Source organism: Cnephaeus nilssonii (assembly GCF_951640355.1).
Source record: "Cnephaeus nilssonii genome assembly, chromosome: 18".
Lineage (NCBI taxonomy): Eukaryota > Metazoa > Chordata > Mammalia > Chiroptera > Vespertilionidae > Cnephaeus > Cnephaeus nilssonii.
The window spans coordinates 7,876,669-7,902,145 of record NC_137089.1 but is presented as its reverse complement, the minus strand read 5'-3'; the positions used below and the strand labels follow the sequence as shown (position 1 = coordinate 7,902,145).

Genomic DNA, 25,477 nt, shown 5'->3' with positions numbered 1-25,477 from the left:
TCAACTATGAGGACTGAGAACATGGGGATTATTTTGGTATCTTCCAAATTTTGAAGAGCTTGTATCTATTTCTTAAGAAACAAACTAACACACTGGTCTAGTATTATCTTACTAGAGGCCCAGTGCATGAAATTCATGCACTTGGAGCCGGGGGTGGGGGGGTTGGGGAGGAGGTTCCTCAGCCCTTGGGGGATGTCTGACTGAAGGTTTAGGCTTGCTCCCCGCCAGACATCCTTAGTGCTGCCGCAGAGGCGGGAGAGGCTCCCGTCACCGCAGCTGCGCTATCCAGCTGTGAGCCCGGCTTCTGGCTGAGTGGCGTTCCCCCTGTGGGAGCGCACTGACCACATGCGTTGAGGCATTGAGTGTTTGCCCCCTGGTGGTCAGTGCATGTCATAGCCATTGGTCGTTCAGCGGTTCGGTTGATTTGCGTATTAGCCTTTTATTATCTACACTAATAAAAGAGTAACATGCTAATTGACCATAACTTCACAACACCCCTCCAGCCAATCAGGAGTGAGTATGCAAACTAACCCAACAAAGACTGGAGGGTTAATTTGTATATGCAGGCGCCGAGCGGCCAGGGGGGCATTCCGCACCACCCCAGCTGCTCGGGGCCTCTAGGCAGCGTGGGAAGGCAGAAAGATGGCTCCGGGCTGGAGTGAAAAGGCGGCTCCCGCCAGAGCGATGGTGGTGCCAGCAGCTAGGGGAAGGAAGGCCCATTCTTGCATGAATCTTCATGCATTGGGCCTCTAGTATAGGATAAGCAGATGGGTGCTACTTCAGACTGGTTGTGATATATGCGTTTTTTTTTTTTCCCCCTTTGTTGTTGTCAATAGAAAAGATTGATCTCTGGACTGGTGAACATAGTATCTGTCCAAGTCAGAAAAGGAGAGAGGAGATTAGCAGAGCGATTGGTGGAGCATGGTATCTGTCAAAAGCAACACTTGGAGAGCACTGAGCTTAGTAATAGGTGACTGCCGGAAAAAGGGGAGCTTTGAATATTGTCAAGGTAAGGAACAGAGAAGTATTTTGATTTTGCAGTTTCCTTAAGTGCCAAAAAAAGAGCAACCTGTTATTTTTCACCAATACATTATAATTGTGAAGATTTTCTTTTCTTTTCCGTATTTCTGCTAGTGCCTGTTGGTAACGAGTTTGTGTTATATATTTTAGTCATTTCTTTTAGAAATTTTGGGGTGTGGGTTTGGGTCAGTCAGCCTAGCTGTGGGAGCCCTTGTTCGATAGCTCTGGGTCTGAAGATACCAAATGACCAAGTACCCCATTTCTTTCACCCTCTTTTTGTTGTGTGGTGCTTCTTGCCACGTTTCCTAACCCATCTGTTATAAGCTGAGCAGTACTTGGAGTTAAAGAGTAAAAGCTATGCCATGATTTCTGTGTTTATTGTAACTAGAGATGGTGTTTTCAGAAATAGTTTGTTGACGAAGGAGGAGAATAAGTGCTTTTCAATTTATTACCTCTTATTGATTCGGATTTAAAAAAATGTTTTGGCCAAATATAACTTCCTGAGCAGAATTCATGTCAGAAGGCACATTAAAAAGGAAAAGAATGATATCTAACTTTAGGAAGACAGCAAATATAAACTAAGTGTGTTGCCATTTAGCAAGAGACTTCTGAAGGTCTGCAGCATTTAAAAATTAAAGGGATTCCTGAATTATGGATTCTAGAGAGTTGATGTCTCCTACAGTCAGCTCTGTTTCAGATTTAGGTGACTTGTACGGAGGCACAGATGAATAAGGATCAACCGCCAAGAAAAAACCGAGAGCTAACATACATGTTACGTGCTGCTGGCTGGCACTCTAGTAATTGGGAAGCGATTTGGGGACTAGATTCTGGGGATAGATTCTAAGGTTCTGTGACTGCCCGTCTCAATATATGAAAACAGGGGTGGCAGAAGATGGATTCATTTGGGGCTAGTGTTCTGGAAACATCCCTGCTGGTGCCCGCCCCACAACATCTACTCTTACAATTCTTAACACATACTTACTGGCTTGTTCACAAAGCTCCCAGGAAGGCGCTGGCCAGGGAGGGTGTTTTTGTTTCTGAAAGACCAGAGAAAAGGAGATAATGACTTGTGCAGCTACAGACTCCTTTCAGGTAGCCTAAGTCACGATTTAGTTTCTCCGTATTTCTCTTTCTTTCCTGCCCCTTCTTCATTGTATGATGGTCTTCTACTGCAGTTAGAGAGAGACAAATTCAAAAGAGAAGGTAGGGAATTCAATTTTAATAAGTAGTCGAGACATTTCTTACCTCTGCTTCTATTTTGTTACCTTATGTATTATTGTTACTAAACATTAATTTCCTGAGAATGCAAATCTCTGTTGATTAGATTTCTAAAGTCTAGAGTAGAAAGATTATCTTATTATAAAGAGATAAACTAGTAATAATAACCACCACCACCACCACTCCTGCTTTAGAATTTTCTTGTCATCTTCCATCAGAAGAGAGTGCTTGATTTATTTAGTTAGTTAGTTAGTTATTATTTTAAATATATTTTTATTGACTTCAGAGAGGAAGGGAGAGGGAGAGAGAGATGGAAACATCAATGACGAGAGAGAATCGCTGATTGGCTGCCTCCTGCACGCCCCCTACTGAGGATCAAGCTCACAACCTGGGCATGTGCCCTTGACCGGGATCAAACCCGGGACTCTTTCAGTCTACAGCCGATGCTCTATCCACTGAGCTAAACAGGCTAGGGCTAGAAATCATTGTTTTTACCCACCCCATCTAATTGCTATCATATTGTCTTCTAGCCATGTGGCATGTATATATCTGGCCTGCTGGCAGCATGCAAGATCCATATTAAAAACAAAAACTGCATGACAAGGACGTGAATTTTAAAACAGCCTAATGCCTGGTATTTGTTATAATATGCAAATACCAAATTCTCAGCATCATGTATCGGAGACACTATGTTGAGTTTCTTCTCTCTCTCTCTTTTCTGCATGCATGTATGCATACATTCTTTAAAAAGATGTGTGTATGCACACACACATATACACATATATGTGTGTGTGTGTGTGTGAATATATATGTGTATATACATACATACATACATACATACATACACTGAGTGGCCAGATTATTATGATCTCAGTGTATATCCTATATAATAAAAGGCTAATATGCAAATTGTCCTCTCAACCAGGAGTTCGATCAGCAGGCAGGCCGGCCAACTGCCCATGTCCCCTCCCCCTGGCCAGGCTGGCCAGACCCCACCCATACACAAATTCATGCACCGGGCCTCCAATATACATATATATATATATATATATATATATATATATATATATGTATGTATATATATGTGTATATATATATATATGCATTCAGAGATCATAATAATCTGGCCACTCAGTGTATATATTTGTGTTGGCTATAACTATTCAGCTTCTTTCTTTTTTTAATGTGGCATTGGAAAGTTACCCCTCTAATTTTTCTTCCTTTGGTCATAGTAATGGGTGTATAGAAATATGAGGTTCAGACTCAAGTGGACCCAAGAAGTAGAAAACAGAAATCACATACTTGAAATTGGCAAACACCAGGAACCCATTGGGGTCCCGGGATTGTCATTTGGGAAGCAGAAAAAGCTAAGAACTCTGGCCTTGAACGGTTCGGGCTGTGAGTGAGAAAGGCCTGGAGTGGCCCCAGAGAGTCTCTGTGGAGCGGGTGACGCCAGGGGGAAGTCACCAGGAGACAGGCCTGCGCGACCGGGGGCCCAGGAGGAAACGCTGCGGAGGGGCAGCCCCGAGCTTGGGGGAGAGCTGACAAAGGGAAAACCCTCGTGTGTTTCCCGCCAGCGTTTTAAATTGTACCCCATATTTGCACGATGCTTGGTACTCCAGAAGGAGGTTTGGGGCTGTTGTCCTGGAATGGGTGGCATTGGGAGGGGTGGGTGGATTTGGGTCAGCCAGGGGTGATGGCCAATATTTGACATATTAAAAAAAAAAGATCCACTGGTTTCCTAGAAGATGCAGAGGGAATAGCCTGGGAGGCAATTATGTCAGAGTAAACTGGTTGCAAAGCAGCATTTATGTTCATATCCTAGGATGGGGTATTTGCATAGGACCCGTTTATAGAAATGGATGTGTTTCGAAAGCCACATTTGGATTTCTAAGAAAGCTATTTTTTTTTTTATAAAGGTGATGTAGATGATGTTGTGCACTTTTAAATATTGGTATATTTCCTAGGAAAAGAGGAAAGTTGTTTTTCTCAGGGAAGGGTGCTGTTTTTTAGAGCCTCTGCATTTATTCATCGTTTTCCTTGGTCGTGTTTGAGGGGTCTGGTAGCATTAATGGGCTTTACCCCACATGGAGCTCGGAGCTCATTGGAGCCCTGCGCACTGATCTCGGGTCAATGTGATGCGTGAAATCAATTTATTTGAATCTCTTTGCCTCTATAGGAATTTGGCAGCGTGCCAGTTGTTTTCATTTAATGTTCTTTGTGTTGAACACAGACGGGCAGGCACGCTTTTGTATTCCTCTCCCTTTTGGTCTCTATCTCTTTCAGCCAATATTTTACTCTATGGATTTTGAGATGAAGGAAGAATATATTATTTGTATGATTCTAATCTGTATATTTTGTGTGCATGTATATTATAGATGTGCCTATATATAATATGCCACAGCTATCCTTTAATCTTTCAAGGGGTATTTTTTCATATTCCTGAGTTTTATTGGTGACTTTCTTTGTACACAGGAAATATTTTAGAGTTTTGTTCAAATAAGGTTTCTGAAGACATGCCATAAACCAGATCCTAGGTAGCATTTGCTTACCATAATGCCCCTGATCGAAGCTGAAAAGAACAATATTCATGACACGATACAACAAGTGTTTTAAGTTGTGAACTGGACTTTCAAAATGACTTACGCGTTGGGGAGCTTTTTTTGATTTTGAAGAATCCCACTTTAAGCAGGCACGTGCTAAATAAAAAATGATAATTATATCAGTATTCTTTCCTTTGAATAATTCATCTTGATTAAGATGCAGTGCTTTACATAGATTTGTTATGTATGAATTTTTACGAAGTTCCTGCCATGTGGGTAATATTTTTGCTGTGTAAAATTTGGAAGGTAAAATTTGGAAGGGAACAGCATTGAGGTTCTTTTTTATTATTACAAATAGATTCTGACCTTTCTGTGGATGTTTTTGTTGGGAGGATTGGTTTCTGGGTCAGATTTAGAAAGCTGGGGGGGAGGGGGGTTGAAATGAGAGAGAGAGAGAGAGAGAGAGAGAGAGAGAGAGAGAGAGAGAGAGAGAGAGAGAGAAAGAAGCACCTTGTGTTGATGCTCCAGGCAGTCCTTACGGAAGTTGATATGCAGAACCCTGGAGCCGCAGCTTTGGGGTCAGACGCAGCCCCAGCAGCCCTGCTTCCTTGTTTAATTACCTGAAGAGCAAAACAGGCCGCCTGCGAGTGTGTGACACTGCGAGTGTGTGACAAGCCAGCATCCCTGGCAGCCGCCTGGCGCTCCGGCATCCTGCAAGGCCAGCCCCGTGTCCTCCAGCGCCAGGCGGCCCCGCCCCGGGGCTCCTTTCTCCCTGGAGGCATCCTGTGCGAGGGGGTTTGGGCAGGGATGGGAGGTTCTGCCAATCTGGGCCCCTGCTCTCTCCTTCTGGGTTCACTGACAGATAGTATTTATTTGGTTGAAATGGATCTAAAATTTTGGCCCTTTCATTTCACACTTTGGCCTTGCTGTGGAACAGGACCTTTATGGAGAGCCACAGGCATTACCCAGCTGAGGACTGGCCTCGGTTAACGGGCTCCTATTTCCCTAAGTCTTGTTACATAACGTTCTACATGTGCTCTTGTTTGGTTGGTTTTTTTTCGGGGGTGGGGGGGGTGGGTCAGACTCACGAATAGTTCTAGTAGTTCAGGATGGAAACAGTAATTTAAAGGTGGTTTTTAGGAGGCAGTTTTGGCAAATTAATATGTTAAAAAAAATGAGATAGTCCATCTTGAAACAAAGGTGAGAGAACTTTTAAGGCCGGGGCTATTTTTCTCTCCTCGGAATTTGAACATGGCCTTGGACATTTGCTGGGGGGAGGGCCCAGCCTTGGATGCAGCTTGCTGGGGGTGGTGCGATACACTATTTGGAAAGCAGTGTGTGGCCGGTTTGAGGGTGGTATAGGATAAACCTGAGGGATGCTTGGAGATGGAACCATATGGGAGATTCCCAGAGACTAGCCAAAAGGTTATCTTGACCAAGAGGAAACCTGTCAGGGTCTTGATTCACTTGCGGGCTGATTGAAAGTCCAAACGGGGGGGGGGGGGGGGGGTGAAGGGAGCACGGGGTGGCGGGGGGGGGGGGGGGTACGTGGGTGGGGGTGGGCTTCTTGCAAAGGGAAGGGAAAGCGCGATGACACGGGCAGTGATGTGGGTTTTCTGCCCCTTCGTTAGGGTTCTGTCGTGCACACTGAAGGGCATTTACCCTCTTGGCCAGCGGTTCTCAACCTTCCTAATGCCGCTACCCTTTATGTTGTGGTGATCTTACAGTTCCTCATGTTGTGGTGACCCCCAACCATAACATTATTTTCGGTGCTACTTCACAACTGTCATTTCGCTACTGTTATGAATCGTCATGTAAATATCTGATATGCAGGATGTCTTAGGCGACCCCTGTGAAAGGGTCGTTCGACCCCCAAAGGGGTCGTGACCCACAGGTTGAGAACCGCCGCTCTAGGCGCACATACCTGTGTCCCATTGTTACTAGGGGTTAGGGGCACGGAAAGAGAGCAGTAGGTACCTTTGCGTGTGCATGAGCCCAGGTCCAGGGATTGATCCCATTCTTTGCATCGATAAAGGGATTGGACTTGACAGGGAAGAGTTGGGTAGGAGTTATTCTAAAAGCTTCTTTCTGTATTCTATTTCTAAAGGCAAGGTCCATAGTTGCTGTATTTGTGGACCCCTCCAGTGGAAAGTATATACACATTTCAATACTTGGACTAGCCTGGTGTGTGTTTGGTGTGTCTTGTGACGGGGCCGGCATCACCATGGTCTGTTCTGCCCTAAGTGGCTCTGCCAGAGTGGCTCCGTGTGTCCTCAGGCATGCGCATGTTTGTGTATGGATCAGCCGGCTGCATTTCTTTCACTGTATTTCTCTTTTCAACCTCCGAATCAATAGGAGGGAAGAAAACATAAATACATCTTAAGCCACAGTCAACATTCCTAACTGGTGCCCTCCACAGAAAGACGGGGTTTCCCCATTTTTAAGCTCCAATTATTTTCCTAGTTCTCGCTAACTGGAGCTTCCTTAAGGGAAGTAACATTAGCGCCATGTGTAGCTTTAAGACTTGGCAGCAGAGAGGGGATAAGGTGAGAAAAGCGTGGAGGTTTTGAAAAGTGAATGGAGGGAGTTACGCTTGCAGGTGGCATCAGGAATTAAAGAAGAACATCTGGACAAGAAGATGGTGTCGGTGCCTTGTTCTGAGTGCCTGCGTGTAAGTGTGGAGTGGAATGGCAAGGAAAAGTCAGATCTATGGGAGAAGAGAGTGGGAGGAAGTGAATCACTCTAGTAGAAAAGAGAAGGAAAGCACCAACTTCTTTTTTAAAATACATTTTTATTGATTTCAGAGAGAAAGGGAGAGGGAGAGAGAGAAACATCGATGATGAAAGCATCATTGATCGGCTGCCTCCTGCACGCCCCCTACTGGGGATCCAGCCTGCAACCGGGCATGTGCCCTTGATGGGAATGGAACCTGGGACCCTTCAGTCTGCAGGCCAACGCTCTATCCACTGAGCCAAACTGGCTAGGCGCAGTGGTCGGCAAACTCATTAGTCAACAGAGCCAAATGTCAACAGTACAACGATTGAAATTTCTTTTGAGAGCCACATTTTTTAAACTTAAACTTCTTCTAACGCCACTTCTTCTAAATAGACTCGCCCAGGCCGTGGTATTTTGTGGAAGAGCCACACTCAAGGGGCCAAAGAGCCGCATGTGGCTCTTGAGCCGCAGTTTGCCTACCATGGGGCTAGGGCAACACCAAACTCTTTTAGGAATTGCAGACTTGTGGCAACTTACCAGCAGGAATGAAAACAGGACATTTTGATAAGAACATCAAAAAGTCACAGTATTCCAGAACTTGAATGAGACTTTGGTATCTACAATTAAGAATAATTTTAATAAGAAGTGTGGGAATTGAAGTTTCCATACAGAGTAAGGGGATTAAGTTGAGATGTACAAGTTTTCACAACTGTTGGGCGCATCTCAGAATAGACAGCATCAAACCCTATTCTGCCTGGCCTTGCTGGGTCGGGGGCGGGGGTGGGGGGGTGGGGGGGGCGGGTAAGGCATTCATGAGGAAACCCAGTAGGGCTGGAGTGAAACATTTTAAAAATTACATTGTCATAAAGGCAAGGATACTGTACTGGGTGTTATTTGCACAAATAAAGCATCCATTTGAAAGTGAAAATTTATAATGGAATCAATTCATGGTTGCTAAGAATCCTTGTTAGTAAGTTTGAATTTGTTGATAAATGTGGCAAATTAGTATGTGTGCATTTTCATTCATTTTGGAATGAAAATTTGGAATGGAACCCATGGTAGCCAAGAATCATTTTTGAGTAAGCTTGAATTTGTTTATAAACATGGCAAATTAGTGTGTGCGCATAGATATTCCTAATTTGCAGTGTGGAGAGATAGAAGGGGAGAGTTTGTTAGAGATAAAAGTCCTGTAAAAAATATATATGATGAAAAAATTCTGGGAGTTATATTTTATTGCTGTGTATTTGCTCCACCTGGTGGATTTTGTTGAAAGTGTTTTAATTCCTGTTAATGAAAAGAATACCCTTTACACACATTTATAGGAACATAAATATTTTGTTTTATTTTTGTTGCTGTGTAAAATAGTTTAATTCCAGTCGAGGTCAAAACATGGATGTCTTTGTTCAGTTTTACCAGTGCATTGACATGAATATTTATTCTTTTTTTTTTTTTTCTGGTTCAAAATGTAACACATGCTCATTTGGAAAATAGAAAAAAATAAAATATTTGGAAAATGAAGAAAAATTAAAAAAAAGAAAGAAATAAACACGATGTATAAGTTCACCACCTAGAACTGTTGCATTATTTTTAATGGTAGATGTTATCAGAAGAGGCCAATTTTGCATTAACATTTATTTAAAGATATGTGATACGTTATATACGATGTTGAAGTGTGATGGTTATTATTATAATTTTTTTTGGGGGGGGCAACTGATACTCTTAGAATTCCCAGGCTCCAAAACCATCAGTGTTGAGCAGCTCTGTGTCCACAGGAGGTAGTACAGAGAGGTCCCAGGGCTGTCCATAGGGTGATGAGGTCTGTTGTTCCATGGGCTTACACAGATTGCTTCCTTTGGACAGCTTAAGGATTCAGTTGCCCGTTGATCACCTTATTGTCTCCCACAGGTTTATTTATGTATTTCTCTCTCCTTCCGACCAGAACAGCTCTGGGACGGAAGGTGACGTTTTGAAAACAGTGTGTCTTCCTGGGCAAGAGATGTGGAGACCTCTTTATTGTCTTCAAAATTGTCATGCACAGCCCTCATTAGCGTTTGATTGTTGCAAGCCTACAAGCAGAAAATGCGGAATTGGTCTGTCCTAAACAGCCCCGCAGAGCGCCGGCCCCTCCCCTGCCGCCCGCAGCACGGGGCGGGCCGGGCCGCGGGGAGAGCCGGCCAGATGGCTGCTGCCCAGAGCCGAGCTGCAGGTTTTGTCTCTGGTGCCCAGAGGAGGGAAAGTTCACCGGAGCAGACGCCATCCCCCTTGCTTTTGCACAAAACGGACTCGCCATTCGTCAGGACGGGGAGGTGGTGACACTGAAACAAAGGTTTTTTTCATCCCGTGTTCCAGTCCTTGTCAGATGGAGAAGGGATGTGGAGTTAGGGTGTCCTCTCTATTACCCGAGTGATTTTTATAGTCATGAAAAATAGGAGGAAGTGATAAATGCCCACTTATTTGCAGGTTTACATGCCCGTGTTATACTTCAGATGGCTTTTTTTTTAGGAAAATGCTCTCGTTTGAAGAAACAGAGTTAATAGAGCCAGTGTTCAGCCTTGTCGATAACCGAAGGAAGTGTTATGCTTTAAAAGTTGAAACATAATTTAACCCTTTGCTGGTGCATATGGTGTAATCTGTAGTTAATAATATTAGCAGGTCTGAAGTTTGCATCTAAATAATAAAACAGTCAATCAAGGCAAGTGTTAAATCTATGATAACATTTCAGAAATTTTTTTTTTTTTTTTAGTATTAGGTATTGAAAATCAAAAGTTGTTGTTGGGCCCCAGCTGGTTTGGCTCGGTGGATAGAGTGTTGGCCTGTGGACTGGAGGTCCCGGGGTTTGATTCCAGTCAAGGGCACATGCCCGGGTTGCATGCAGGCTTGATCCCCAGTAGGGGTCATGCAGGAGGCAGCCGATCAATGATTATCTCTCATCATTGATGTTTCTCTCTCTCTCTCTCCTTTGCCCTTCCTCTCTGAAATCGATAAAAATTTTTTAAAAAGTTGTTGTTGGAAAAGAACCACAATACATTATAATAGTTTAAAGGCATTGGCACTGTCAGAAACAATTCATAATAATTAAATATAGATTTAGCTTATTTCTAGCACATGATATTTACCTTAAACATCTTATTTTGCATAAATACATACAAGTGTACCCTGCATATTTAAACGTACTAATACACATCTTCTCATTCAAAGTAGAGGAAATAATGTTCTCTATGAAATATAGAAAAGTATACTTCAACCAGAGTTAAAAAATCAAGTATGTTGCTTGAAAAATTGTTGAAATACTGTAACATTTTATTCTGACACATTGAAGATGGAAAAATACAGAGACTTTAGGTTTTCAGTTTAGGACATCATTATTATTTATAAAACATGTTATGGTTGGAACCTTCAAATTACAGTTCAGATCACACTATTAACATACTTGAACTGAAGAAGCTACAAAAATCAAAGTGACCTACGCCATCCTCCAGTTGGACAGATGAAGGAAAGGGTCGTGACTTCTAGCTCTGGACCTGCCACTTGCCCCCGTAGATTAGGATTCCTGGACAGACCGTCCCGCATGTCCTTCATGGCACACTGTGTGGGATGGTGCTTTTGTCACCAGCTCGCAGATGATCCAAGCACTGGAGCTTTTCTGCTTCTGTGCGGTCTGGGCTAAGCGCCTGTTCAGGCAAGTTTCCTCTCTCTAGCACGTTTCCTTTTACAGTATTCCATCTTGCTGCTGGCCCTGAGGCCTCCTGGGCAGCCCTAACTAACCCTTTGACCCCACAGTGTTTATACACCCTTCAGATTTTTTAAATGGCAGTCATGTCTCTGTGCTTTGGTCACTTAAGCCAAGTTCTTGTGAGCTCTTCTGTGGACCGGTTCAAAGTCCAGGAGGTGCAAGTGCTCGCCAGTCATTTCCTCCAGAGGAATAGGTATTGGAAGGAAACAGAGTTGTTTACCACAGACATGTATAGGAAGAAGTTTAAATAACAGATAACCGTTCCCCGACCTTGATGAAACACTTGAATGAACTTTCTGGCGTTTTTTCCCCCCCTATTCCTCTGATTTCTTAACGAACACATAAACTACTTTTCTTGTAGACACAACATGATTGCATTTTATCTTTGTCATGAGATGATCCGTTAGGGCCTTTATTTCGTACAGTTTCCGATGTCTCCCAGTGGCGGACACAAATTCATGTGCCTTTTTCTCAGGGGTGGTATCTATCTAATTGACTGTCCACGTGAGGAGAAGTTAGGAAACCGTCTAAAAGTGAGGTCCACGTCTCTCGCAGCCCCCACCGCTCACAAGTGAGGTAGGTCTGCCCTGTCAGTGGGATGCCTTTACAAAGCACTAATAGCTCCCAGCTGGGTGGAAAATCAAACCCTTTGGGCTCTGACAAATCTAGCAGATTTGAATTTGAAAGCAGAGCTAATGCGTCCATTTTATTTTTTACCACTCGCCCATAAAACATTATTTTCCCAACATGTCAGCCTCATTTGGTGGCCAGTGGTCTGACATTGAGAGGGGAACGAGCCAGCAGAGAAATCTGGACGTTAGCGGGGTCCACCCTTTTCAAGCCGGGGTGCCACTTTGTGGCGGAGTCTCCCCTCCAAGAGCAGGGGGGTCCCTAATGACCATTCATCAGTGCTCTTCGGCTGACCATCGAGGGCCTTCTCATTCAGTTTATCAAGTCTTGCACATAAAAAGTCAGAATAAGCCTTCTTCAGCTTTGTTACAGGCAACGCCGAGTAAAAGGCTCCACTTGAACCCGTTTTGCCCCCTTTTTCACGTTGTTAATGCAGCCCTGCTTAAATGAGTGCCTTTATTGGGTCCGTTAGAATATCTGAAACTATTAATTCTCTTGTATTGAATAGCTGGTGGCAGGCCAGAGCAGATGGGGTAGGGACGTATTTGGTTGGGTGTATTGCTTTCAATTAGGATCAATGAGGTTTCAGCTCCTTTGAATTAACTCACTTAATACCCACTGTGTGAAGTCGCAGCCTGCGAGACGCAGGGAGGAAAAGTTGAGGAAACCTGTAGAAAAGCTGGAAGGCCAACCCTGCCTTCACTGGTGTAGAGAGCTTTTCATGAATTGCAGACGATTTTCATAGACCGCTAGACCTTCCTGGTAAGTCAGGTTTTGAACAAAGGAAAATTACGTACGATGATAGGGCTCCTCTGTTTTGGAAAGAAGTGAAAAACACCTGGGAGGAATACAAGACCATAATGCCTTTCTAGAGAATGATGTCAATGTGTTGTCAAAAACCAGCTTGTGTATTTTTTTGGGGGGGGGGAGCCTGGCGTTCAGGTGTTGACGAAATGTACCAATTTGGAAAGTGTACCAATTTTGGTGACTCACTTGAATGAATTGGCCTTAACCATGCTCTGTGTTCTTAATGAAAAGACACGGCTTAGCCCTAGCCGGCTTGGCTCAGTGGATAGAGCATCAGCCTTTGGACTGAAAGGGTCCCAGGTTCGATTCCAGCCAAGGGCACATGCCTGGGTTGCGGGCTCGGTCCCCAGTAGGGGGCGTGCAGGAGGCAGCTGATCGAGGATTCTCATCATTGATGTTTCTATCTCTCTCTCTCTCCTTCTCCCTTCCTCTCTGAAATCAATAAAGAAATATATTAAAAAAGAAAAAAGAAAAAAGACATGGCTTCCTGGCATGGCTTTCCTGAGGAAGTACTTAATTGGTCAGCCATGTATCCCTTGTGATTGTTTGGAATATAACTAATTTTTAAAAATATGTTTTCCAGGGGTGATGCAGGACTGTGTTTTGTACTGGAGAAAACTTTTGCAATTCAGATTCTTTCTCCCCCCTCCCCCCCCCCCGCAATCCCACCCATCCCCCATTCACGTTACATACATGCATTTGTCATGCTATTGAGTGTCCATTTTTATTATACAGTTTGGACGTTAGAGATCTTGGCACCTATATGCTTCTTTTGTTTTGTTTTTCATTAAAGGGGAAGTTATTTTTGTCTAAGTGACTGTACAGAACTATGTATGCAGGTGTCCATGTTCAAGGTGAACTGCCAAATAGGGTTGCGGCTTTGCTTGCCTCCCTGGATTAAAGAACCAGAAGAAGAAACTGGTTCCTGGAGAAAATGCTGAACTAGTCTCCGAAGCACACACATTCATTCAGGCCCTTCCTGCAATCAGATTTCTAGGTGAGAATCTCCAGGGATCCAGGTTTTGTTGACGTGGATCAATTTAAAGTGGCAATTACTGTAGTCAGATAACAGCTTAAAAAGCTTTTTTACACATAGGAAAGATACATAATCACACGGCATATGGAAGTTCAATTTTCTGAGCTGTGGTTTAGCGGCTTGCAGTGTGCCGATATTAAGACCTGGTTTCAAAACCGGATATCATCCAGTTTTCCTAAAGTGTAATGCATTTTTGTCGTATGATTTTCTATTTCAGAAGTGATTCACCGTGCATATTGATGAAAGGATGGGTTTCCCACTGTGAAAATGTTTTCTTTCTAACACAGGTAAAAGTATTAAAAAAAAAAATCATTGAGTGGCTTTAAAAAAACACTCTTTTTTAAAAAAAGTGAAGATATACAGGTTTAGGATGCTGGGTTCCAGAAAGGCCCTTACTGCAGGACTTAATTGATTACCACTCTCATGCCTGCTGGAAAGCTCTCTGTCATAAGAATGTTTGCGCCTGGTGCTTAACTATACCGAAATCCATTACACAGAACCTCATTACAAGTGACATCTAACTAAGATGAACAAAAAGATTGGCCCCATAAATAGGGTGCAGTATACGACTAGTGACAGAACAGAGTCATCATTATGAATTATAGTCTTTTCACAGGTTGTCCCTGGCAATGATGGATTTTGAGGGTTTCACTGGATGCCGCCGCGCTTCTAGGGTGCGGTATTTGGGGGGGCTGTCGAAGTGCTTAGGGGTTGACGCTGTTGACTAAAGGTGATCTATCTGCAGGGTTTGCAGGGTGTGCGCGCGTAGATGGGCATGCTGTGAAACAGGCTGGGTGCACTCTTGCTGGGAAGTGTAGGCCTGGTGAGGAGGTAGAGGTCGGAGTCACGGCCTGTGTGTTCAGATGGGCTTTTATGGTTTCTTCGAGGCCCCAAGGAGAGGGGGGGAAATCCAGCTGACAAAGGCTAAAAGCGTGTGGAAAGGGTAGAATAAGCAGAGGAAGGCTGTGAAGGGATGGCAAGAGTTAAAGGGGATGATCCCGTCTGCCATGTTCCTTGAACTTGCAGGCTTGTCAGAGGCTCCTGGGCAGAGTTGTTTGTGTGTTGATAGTGGGTGGAACAGGCGTGGGGAAGGTGAGCCGGGAGGAGGCCTCTATCCGTCTCATCACGTGCCTGCCCCGTGGTTAAAACAAACACAAACCTGGGGACGGGCGTGCCTGTGTGAAAGGGAGGGCGAGTTCCAGAGGAGAACAGTGTTTTTCTCCTGCCCAGCGTTCTTGTGCGTTTAGGGGGGAAAAAGCATGCCAGGCAGACAGGCGTATGTTTTTCCTGTGAGGCAGGGATGTTTTACAAAGGACTAAAGAGGGACCGCTGAGAGGGAAATAGCCAGCTTTAGATAAAGCCCCATAACAAAGCCTTGTCGTTTTATGTATCACGGTGTCCATTAAAGCTTAATAGGGAAGAGTCCATTGAACTGGGCTGGGTATGTGTTACTCATGGGAAGGATCAGCATTGAAGGGTGAGCAAAAAAAATTTTTTTAAAAAAATCAAAAATCAGGAGGGCAGGATCGTTCAGCTTTTGAAAAGCCTTTTTTTTTCTACTTTTTTCTTTTTTTACAGTGAAGATTTAGTTTTCATTTCCCAGGGATCCCTCTAAGCAGGCGAGAGGAGAGTAAGCTGACAGTGTTTGGAGCGTATCAGCGCAGGGATCACAGGGGGTTAAAAGCAGGCGAGTAAGAGAAAAGTGGCCTGCTTTTGCTTGGAGAGGGCTCTATTTTACACACACCGCCGAGACGCTGACAAAAGGCAGGATTCTGATACTCGGCTCCGTATGATAAACTGGCACACCAGACACAGTCTTACAAATACGTTTTCCCCCTGTTTGGGATTTTTCAGTTCCATAAACAAGCTTTGAAGTTGGTGCCCATGATTTTTGTGTTTTGAATATAGTTCACCATGATGAGAAGATGAAGAGGAATCGTTTCTCGGGGGGGGGGGGGGGGGGCCCAGGTCTCCTTGTCATTCTTTTGGCACAACAAGGGTTAACTGGTAACTGGCTGGGGGTGGCGGCGAATGAATTATTCAGCATTTAGCTTATCATTCTGCTTTTTTTTACTGTCTGTTCTTTGGAGCTCTGGAACTTCTGAGAGAGAGAGAGAGAGAGAGAGAGAGAGAGAGAGAGAGAGAAGAAGGGGAGGCCACGGTTGCGGTCCTTTGCACACACATCCCTGTCATTGTTCTGCCTGGAGAGACAGGGGCTGGGTTCAAGGCCACATGTGCTCCTGTCATCATCCACATTTCTGCTTCAAGTGCAACCCGGAGTGTCAGCTCTCCATCTGTCTCTGCCTGGCAGGCGCACGCGCCCAGCACCCTGCCCGGGGCTATGCCGCCCCAGCCCCTCCTGATGGCCCTCCTCTGCCTGCCCGCGCTCATTCCAGAACACCAGGCGTGAGCTCTGCCCGCGCTGGCGCTGAGCAGGCGGGCGCTCTCTGCGTGGACGCTGCCTTCCAGGATGCCCGGTGAGTGAGCGCCGCCGCACCTCCTCTCTCTGATCTGAACGGGAGGGGAGCTCACTTTGGATGAGGCTTGGAAGAGACCTCCTGCCCCGGGGCGTGCTGTGCCTTCTGGGGGGCAGGGGCTGGGGGTGACAGAGGTGATAGGTGGAAGGTGGCAGAGAGAGAGAGAGAGCGAGCCATCAAGATCTAGATCCAGGGGTACGGGGTGTGGGAGTCCTTCCTTTAAACAAAACAACTACTCGGGAGGTGTGTTTGGAAAGCTGAGCCGTGTCTGTGTTGCCAGAGCCATTTGCTGGAGGGATGGAGCTCAACTTAGAAGTGTTGTTTCTGTTCTGGATTTCGTGCCTTGTCATCGGTGTGTCCTGGACATTTCATCTGTGAGGAGAGTTGTCAGATGATGGCGGAACCCTGGGATGAGGTCTGTTTTTTTTGTGTTGTTTGTTTTTTAAAAGCTGTTTGTGTTAGAGAAAGTAAAGAATGCTTTGGAGCTGCAAATGATTCCGGTCTTAGCCCTCGCTCACAGTCCTTGGATGTCGCAGGCAAATCATCGAAATCATTTCATTATAAAGAAAAAAGTCTGCCGAATTACTGAAGCCGTCGTCGTCGTGGTTCTGGAAATTGAGTGCTCGTCCATTTCCTCGGGAAAATATTATCTTTGGAGCCTCAGCCTGTTCCTGTCGGGGGTGGCTGCCAGCGAAGGCGCTGCTTATGGGGGAGAAGGCTGGGAGGAGCAGGCGGCGGGGGAGCGGGTGGGTTTCTGCTCTTCCCCAGAACGGTGCCTGCTCCCTGCAGTCTCTCTGCAGCTGAAAGGGACAAGGCAGAGGGGACCCCCACCCCCATCCCCCGTGCCGATGACCCGGGTAGGACAGGCAGCAGAGGCTGTGCCTGGTCGGAGGCTGGACACCTCGCAGATGGTGTTTTGAAACATTATCTGCCGCTTTTCCGCAGCCACAGTTGTGTGTAGGTATTGCAGTCGTTTGAAGAATGTTTCCCCCGTTAGGATGTGTCTTGTGACCCTCATCGCTATTAATACATGTGCAGACGGGAGGCCTTCGGGACAGAGCGGCAGGTTTGCATTAGTTCAGTGGGTGAGGATTGGATGTGGCTGGAATAGGAGGGACATCGGTTTACCAAAAAAGACAATGACCAAGGTAGGGCAAGGGTCATTTTGAACTTCTGAAGCTCTCCTCTTTATTTGTAATCAGTGTGAAAAAGTGCTTGTATGTGTGTGTTTTTTACTTCGCCGGGATATTGGGACACTTTCGTTGGATGTCATCCTTGGAATCTTCTTTGTTTTTATGCTCTCCATACATGTGTGAAGTGATCTGACTTACCAGTGTTTTGAAGAACCTGTATTTTGTTTTGCTAAAACAAAACCCACAGTAAACCAAAGGCATTTGTGAATGATAATGGGGAAAGGGATTCGTTAGGACCCTGGCCACCCCTAATTATATGGTTTTCAAGTATTTTTATTTAAAATGCATCGAACTATTTTTAAAGTTTTGGAATCATTGACAAGTTTTGTTTTACTGTTGAGTTGTTGGTATCTGCCTGGTTCTGAAGCCTGAGGTGTGGGCAGTCTCTCTCTCTCTCTCTCTCTCTCTCTCTCTCTCTCTCTCTCTCTCTCTCATCAACTGTTAGAAAACCTTTTACTTGGATGCAGAGAATATATTAGCAGCTGTGACTGTGAGCATGTGCCAGAATGGAGATACTTGAGCAGATCTGACACTTGGCTATTTTTGACACCCATTTGCACTTTTTAAACTTTACTATTGGGTGGACTATGTTTTTAGCCTATTTTAGGCCGTACATATGTAGTTATATTAGTGGACAATTTTAACCTCCTGGGGCATATTTTATATTTTTCAATAAGACATTATATGTAGAAGATTAAAAGGATGTGTTTCCGGTAATCTGGTGTTGACACTTTTTAAAATTGGACTATATATTTATCTAACACCACTTATTATTATTATTATTATTACTTATTGGTAGGTCATGTGTCAGAACTGGTTCCTGGTTGTATCAAACTTGAATGAACAATTCTCAGATGTCAGACCTTTTTCATAAAGATGGGGATGCCTGGAAACAGATATACACAGACTGAATTTGTTCAAAGACATACCAATTCGTGGGGGTGGGTGGACACAAAAGTCTTCAGTTTAGGGGTTTCTAGCCTTAGTTTCATTTAGAAAAACATGCTTTCGCTGTTTGGGTAGCATATTGTTACAGAAAGGAACTAGGAAAAGTCAAAAGAGGCCAGGCATGCTGTAAAGAAATCAATTCAATGATGTGTATGGCTTAATTCAGTATAAGGAGATATCATTTCACTGCCTGTCACTTTGTAATAACTAGATCCTGGGTTTAAGAGAAGAAAAACGGAAAATGTTTTCTTATGAGAAGGCTGTGAGACCTTGGGCATTAGATTGTTTCAAGAGATGACTCCCAGCTTTCTGGAACATTTATATTTTTAATCAATCTTGGTATAATATTATCAAAGAACATATGTTGACCTCCAAAGCGCTTTCCGGACTGTTTCCTTAAAAGGACAATAAGTGAGCGCAGTCCGTGTAGCTCAGAAATAGTGCTGCTCTTTCAGAAGATGGCTAATATGAGGTCAGACCACCCTTTCTCAATGGCCCTGCTCTCCAGATGTGCATGGAACTTTTTTTTTTTTAAGTTCAAGTTTCAAAAAAAAAAAAAGAAAAAGTAAAAGAAAAAGGTTTGTTTTCAAAATCTGGTTTTACTTAAGACATCTCCATTCTGGAGTGCATTTCATAAATTGCCCACATATTTTTCTTAGCAGAGAACTTAACTGGCTGTAATTCTTAACACATGGCCACATCATGTGATATTTTCAAAACACTTACACATAGCTTTGAGAAGGTCCCTGCAGCGACGAGCCATCCTCGCACAGCCGGCCGATTTTTTAACAGCGTATCTGCATTTTCCATTTAGTAGAGCTATATATTATTAGCTTACATTTTTAGGTAGTAAAACAGTGCATTGCTGATTGTAAAACATGGACTTTATTATCTGCTGAAAATTGATTTGGCATTTATAGCCACTGTGTACTAGACTGTTTTTCTGTTTTTAACATCAGTGCTCGCAAGCGATGATTTGTGTAAAAAACAGCAATGAAATTGCCATGGATCGACAACTGTTAGTGTCCCTGGTAACTGAACATTTGGATAATGCACCTGGTTATCCCCCCCCCCGCCCCCCCCCACACACTTAAATAGAGGCATTTACATGCTCTTATACAAGAACAAAACACACCGAAGTTCATTCACTGTCACTCAGTTTTACCCTGCAAGTTGGTTTGCCATTGTGTTAGGCTAATTCTTCAAACCAGCCTCCTGCTAGCTATTAAAAGAAAACTATATGCACTGCAAATATCCAATTATAAATGTAGATTATATTGAACATGACTTCTTCGTAGCAGACATTTAGATTTTCCAGCTTTTCTTCAAAATCTGGCACCCTATCCCTTTTTTCTTTTAAAATTATTTCCAGTAAATATTTTGGAGTATTTGACGTTTTAGTTCTTTATTTTAAAATAATACTTGGAAACTTTCACAAGGCACCTTCCTGTGTAGTTAATGACCTATTGAAAAAAAAAAAGGAGGGTAAGTGTTTAATCTTTTGGGGAGGGTGATAATTTGTGAAGTTTTCATAAGACAACTAGTTAATTTGTATTTCTTACCGTAAACATTCACTTAGTGGGCATTATAGAGTGTAGAAATGTTGACTAACCATCTCACCACCAGTGATATTTGATGTTTGCAAAGAAGATGCTGTGATTATAACATTCGGAACCGCCTCCTGAATCGTTAGAGGAACAAATACGTTCAGAGCCCAGAGCCGGGAGGGTTATCTTGCACGTGCCTTCGGTTCACAGTTGTTGAGGCGGAAGCTCCTGGAGGGGAAGGGACTTGCGGAGGTGGTTTATTAAAGTGAGAGGTTTCTCCCAGCTCACCACCCCCTTTACCAGGCCTCCTCTAAACCTCAGATGCAGCTGAAGTCACGTTACCATATCAGTGTCAGTCTTACTTTGTGGTCGTTTATGGTCTGCCCTGGATGGCTTTTACCATATGCTTTCTCACCTCCTCCAGGACCGCAGAGCTGTGTAGGAGAAAATCGCGTTAACAGTAATCACTTGGCCTGGGGCAAAGGTGTGTGATCAGATTCATCTAAGAATTGTTTGGGAACGAGAAAGCCTCCCTGTAGTTAATTATCAGCGAGTTAAGCAGATCCAATGATGTAAAGGTCTGACAACTGAAAGGTTACTGTAATAAGGAGATTCAGGTACCGAAGTAGAGATTTGTAGGATGCTGAAAAATGTTCCAGGTACGAGATGACTATGACTCAGTCAGTCCCTCCATTAATGTAACGTAATAGTTTTTAGTTTGTTTTTCTTTTTTTAAAACTATATTTTTTATTGATTTCAGAGAGGAAGGGAGGGGGAGAGAGAGATAGAAACATCAATGATGAGGGAGAATCATTGATCAAGCTGCCTCCTGCACGCCCCCTACTGGGAATCGAGCCCGCAACACTGGGCATGTGCCCTTGACTGGAATCAAACCCGGAGCCCTTCAGTCTGCAGGTTGAGGCTCTAGCCACTGAGCCAAACCGCCTAGGGCTAGTTTGTTTTTCTGACACTGAGGACGGGACCTTCATTAAATTTTATTTTGTGTGACAAATTTTAATTTGTGTGACAGCAGGCATGGCATTTCTCAAAAGTAATGTATACAGTGCAGTTCTTCGGTGAAATAAGTCATTGACTGAAATGACTCATAACTCGAGTACAATAAGATTTTACACCTGACCAAGAAGCAGGTCTGCCTGGCCGGCTTTTCTCTAACAGCTGTTTGCATTAATTAATATTAATGTAAATGTACTTTCTGAGAATGTCTAGCCTAATTATGTTTTTCAACACGTCAAGAGTTCCAATCAAAGGAACCAGGAGATCCTCTTAATCTCAAAGGGAATATATACCTGTCATCTCTGAACAGAATAAATCTCTGATAGCAGAGTAAAAGCAGCCTTTTATTGAAAGCCTGGATGGGCCAAGCCCCAGGCTAGGCACCTTCTATACTTTCTAATTCTCACTGCAGCCCTGCAAATGGCTTCTGTGACCATGTGATCAATTTGAAACCTGAAGACCAGATAAGTTAAGCAGTTTTGCCCAAAGACATATAGATATAGTTAAATGGCCGAGATGGCATTCTCAGATCTGCCTGTTGGTTTTAGATTCCTTTATTTATTTATTCTTCTTTCCCTTTTGAGGAGGGGTGAGGATGTTGTGGCTTGATGAGAGGGTATTTTTACAATGGGAACTAGATAGAAACATTTAAAGGGGAATATGTGAATTTCAAGTCTAGTAGCATAGAAGGTAGAGAGTTCTCTTTGCTGAAACATTAAAATGTAAAAGCATTGGCCTTAATCATCAAGAATGATTTTGGGTAAAACAGTTTAGGATGGTGGTGATTTCTCTGTATCCCTCCTTCTCCAAAGAGTGCAGTGGGAGTGATAGGCATTAGGGGGGTTATGCCATTATTTTGAAAAGCCCAAAAGAAGTAATAAATTTACTACTGACAAAGCTGTATATAGAGTTAACTAAAACCTCACCTTTTAAAGCTTTTGGAATGTGGTAATCCTGGCTATCTTTTGTTGATGAGAAGCTCAGATGGTGATTTTGTATGCTTTGGATGAGTAGAAAATTGGAAAGCAAATGATACATTCAACACATTGGCAGACAACATTGGTAAACATTGTGTGGTTAAAAAGGAATCAGATCTCTTGGTAGAGAGAATGCTGGGTACCCACGTTTTGGCCCCAGGAGGTTCTAGGCATGTAGAAATAGTATTTCCAGAAGACGCGTATGCCGTAGGAAAGCAGGTATCTTTTTTCACCATGCACTCACTCCCTGTCCAAAAAAAAGTAAAATAAAAATAAATAAGCAATTGATTTTTAAAATTGTGGGATGCTTTCTTTAAAAGATTTCACTTCTGTTTTTCATATTTCCCTTTTAAAGGCTAAGTGGTAAGTGTACTCTGGGAAAAAAAAAAATTCCTCACTTTATTAGAGGAATTCGCTTCATTCTGTGCGGTTTGTTAACATCATACAGTGTTTGATGCTCATGCAAGACAATAATTTTGAAAGTGCCGATGAGAGCATGACACTGCTGAGAGTTTGGCCTCCAGAGCTATGGAATTGGATAGGCAGACGTTCTCTTTAGAAAGAAGGGATAGTAGGAGGCGTCTTTATCACGTGTTTATGGCTTTCACAAGACTCTTAAAGAGCTGGGCAAAACAAACAGCGTTCTTAATAATCCGGGATGATTTTAACGGGCTGCTCAGTTACTTGGCACCCGGAGAAAGAGTTGCTGTGCTTCTGATCACATTCCTTTACATGCGAACTTCGCATGATTTGACTGCCTTGCCTTTCCCCGGACTTGTTTGCTTGAATGATTCTCAAGTTATTGGGAAGAAAGTACATAGTAAAACTTGAGGGTCCCGTGGTAACAATTTCTATATTCTTGCATTTGAGATGCTTAACACGTGTCCTGCCGAGGATGTGACGGAAATGAAGAAAGGCCTTGATTCTGGCACTTTCCCTCTGAGATGGGCAATGTTTCCCCTGGTTAGATCTGAATTTATAAACTAGGCAATTGCAAGGCCTGAGAACATGCATTGTCTCCTTCCTTTCTGCTCTATGATGAGTTGTGTTTGTATAGCCTGGAGACAGGAACATATGAAAAGAATCAAAGTGAAGATTTTTGTCCTTAGAAAGCACTGTATTTTTTTTTTTTTCTGGACTTTTTTGCTTCATCATTGCTTTATAAAATACCGTGTAGTGTCAAAAATCAGAGGCAAAACCTAACTCCTTAGTGACCTGGGCATGCTTCTATATACCGGCGCTTGCTTGCGGAGCCTGACATCGCCAAAAGGAAGGGCTAGTAAATGTAGATGTGATCAGGCTTTCAAAACTTTTTCTGTTTTGTACATTTAGGAGTTTTTCTACAGAGCTTTGTGGAAAGAAGTGACCTGTTATTTAACTATTTGCTACAGAGAGGAATGTCTTTGTATTTGTTTTCCTTTTTTTTCTACAATTTACTCAGATATTCTGGGGGTAAAGCATTCGATATCATATCAGTGTCATCTTAATACGTCTTTTTACCAAAACCTCTAAGAAAATGGAACCATTTTGTAGTGTTTTCCAGAGAGCAGAAGATAATCTTGTTAAGCCACAAAATTGCTTATGTTTACTTGTTTAAATTTTTTTAACTTTTGATGAATGATTTTAAGTGGTCATGGTCTTTATACTTAGCTATATATTTATTTATTTTTTCACTTTTCCCCCTCCACCCCATACTTAGCAATATTTTTGATCAGTTTGTGCTGAGCATGTTTTATCTTATGCTTTTTGACTAGGACTTATAAACACTTAATATGTTGTGTTTTGGGGGGCCATCTATCAAAAGCAAAGGGCACTGAGAATGCCAATTCCTGAGTATGAATCAAGGTTCTTCCACGTAGGGGTCTGAACAAGTCATTTTACTATTTGCCTGAGCTTTGCTTTACTTGCCTTAGATACAGGGATTCTGTCTAGCTCACTTTTACTTCACATGACGGCAGTCATAATGATTGTAAACCTGTGTGCCCCTAAAAAGCACAGTTTACATGCAAGCGGTAATTATTATTTAATAATAATACATTTTTAATATATTTTTTATTGATTTCAGAGAGGAAGGGAAAGGGAGAGAGATAGAAACATCAAGGATGATGAGAGAGAGTCATTGACGGGCTGCCTCCTTTACGCCCCCTACTGGGGATTGAGCCTGCATGTGCTCTTGACTGGAATCAAACCTTGGACCCTTCAGCCCGCAGGCCGATGCTCTATCCACTGAGCCAAACCGGGTATGGCTAAGTGGTAGTTATTAAAGGCAAACCGTAGATGCTCCCTGGACTTAAAAATAGGGGATAGTGTTTGAAGCACCCATAGAGACCCATTAGTCTCTAGACTAATTGTGCTTAGTGAGTGTTGTCTACATTTGATGAGTTTTTCTGAGTTTTATTCACACGTGATAGGACTTTTTATCTCTTTCGGTTTTCTACCCACCCCCTTTCTATTCACGTGCTCACCCTTTAATCCATTCAGTAATTTGCTAATTTGGAAACCAGGTAGATGAGTAAAAATAATGAAGCACATGCTTAAGTGTAAGGCTGAAAAGCCCATCTTAGTTTTTTGTCAGATATGAATAAGAGATACTTTTAAAAAAATGTTTTTATTGATTTCAGAGAGGAAGGGAGAGGGAGAGAGAGATGGAAACATCAATGATGAGAGAGAATCATTGACTGGCTTCCTCCTGCATGGCCCCACACTGGAGATCGAGCCCACAACCCAGGCATGTGCCCTTGACTGGCATTGAACCCAGGACCTTTCAGTCTGCAGGCTGACACTCTATCCACTGAGCCAAACCGGCGAGGGCAAGAGGCAGTTTTCATTTGTGACATCAGTTTAGGTGACAGAGGCATGTCTCTTGGTAGGGGATGTTGCTAGAGATCTGAATTCTCTCCAATCTTGTATGGATCCCAATATACAGACTCCTCTGTGTTGTTTAAAATTTTAAGCATCAAATTATTCTTGATAAAGCTACCATTTAAATTAAGATCTTAATTTCCCAGTTCTAATAATTTTATTCTAGGCTACCTGTGAGCTTGGAATTATAGTAGGCAATCAGCAGATACTCGCTTAATGCATAAGTGAGTGAATGAAAAGTGGACCAGGGTTCACAGATTTTAAAGGAAAGAAAGATGTACAAAGCATGCTAATTACGAAGAAAAAATTAAGATGGAATCTTACAAAACTTTGGTAAATAATATTTAAGAATCAGGCATTTTTCCACTAGAGTTAAGGAAAAATAACAAATTTATTTTCTGACCATACAACTTTATTGGTGGTGGCTAGTTGCATAGTAGTGAAAATGGCATCTATTACAAGTTTGATGATTATCATATTTACTAAAAGTATAATACAACATATAAACGTTCAGAAAACCTTCTTGGCATAATTACTAAAATCAAAAGCAAAGTCAAGGGCTTTTGACGATTGTACATAATATTTGGAGAAATTGCCTCTTCCGCTACCTGAGCGCCTGCATGTCGTTGAGGAGGATGGGTGTGAGCTTTCAGTCTCCCGCAGACATCTTGAGCAAGTGTCTAGCAAAAGACAAATAATTAATGAAATATATATTTTTTATCTTTTTCAGTTATACAGTAAATTCAGCCACCAGTAA

At 43.0% G+C, this 25,477-nt stretch overlaps 1 protein-coding gene across 3 annotated transcripts in view; it reads left to right on the top strand.

Moving 5' to 3' along the window:
• The first annotated feature begins 15,865 nt into the window (after positions 1–15,865).
• RUNX1T1 (RUNX1 partner transcriptional co-repressor 1) overlaps positions 15,866–25,477 on the top strand; it is a 111,085-nt gene continuing 101,473 nt past the window's right edge. Inside the window, exon 1 of one of the 3 annotated variants that reach the window (XM_079796556.1) lies at positions 15,866–16,179. In XM_079796556.1, the coding sequence (XP_079652682.1) occupies positions 16,173–16,179 (7 nt within the window). In that variant the 5' untranslated portion in view covers positions 15,866–16,172. Of the gene's footprint in view, positions 16,180–16,467; positions 16,595–17,184; positions 17,328–25,477 lie in introns of those variants that run through there. The other 2 variants (XM_079796557.1, XM_079796558.1) reach the window with 2 other exon arrangements.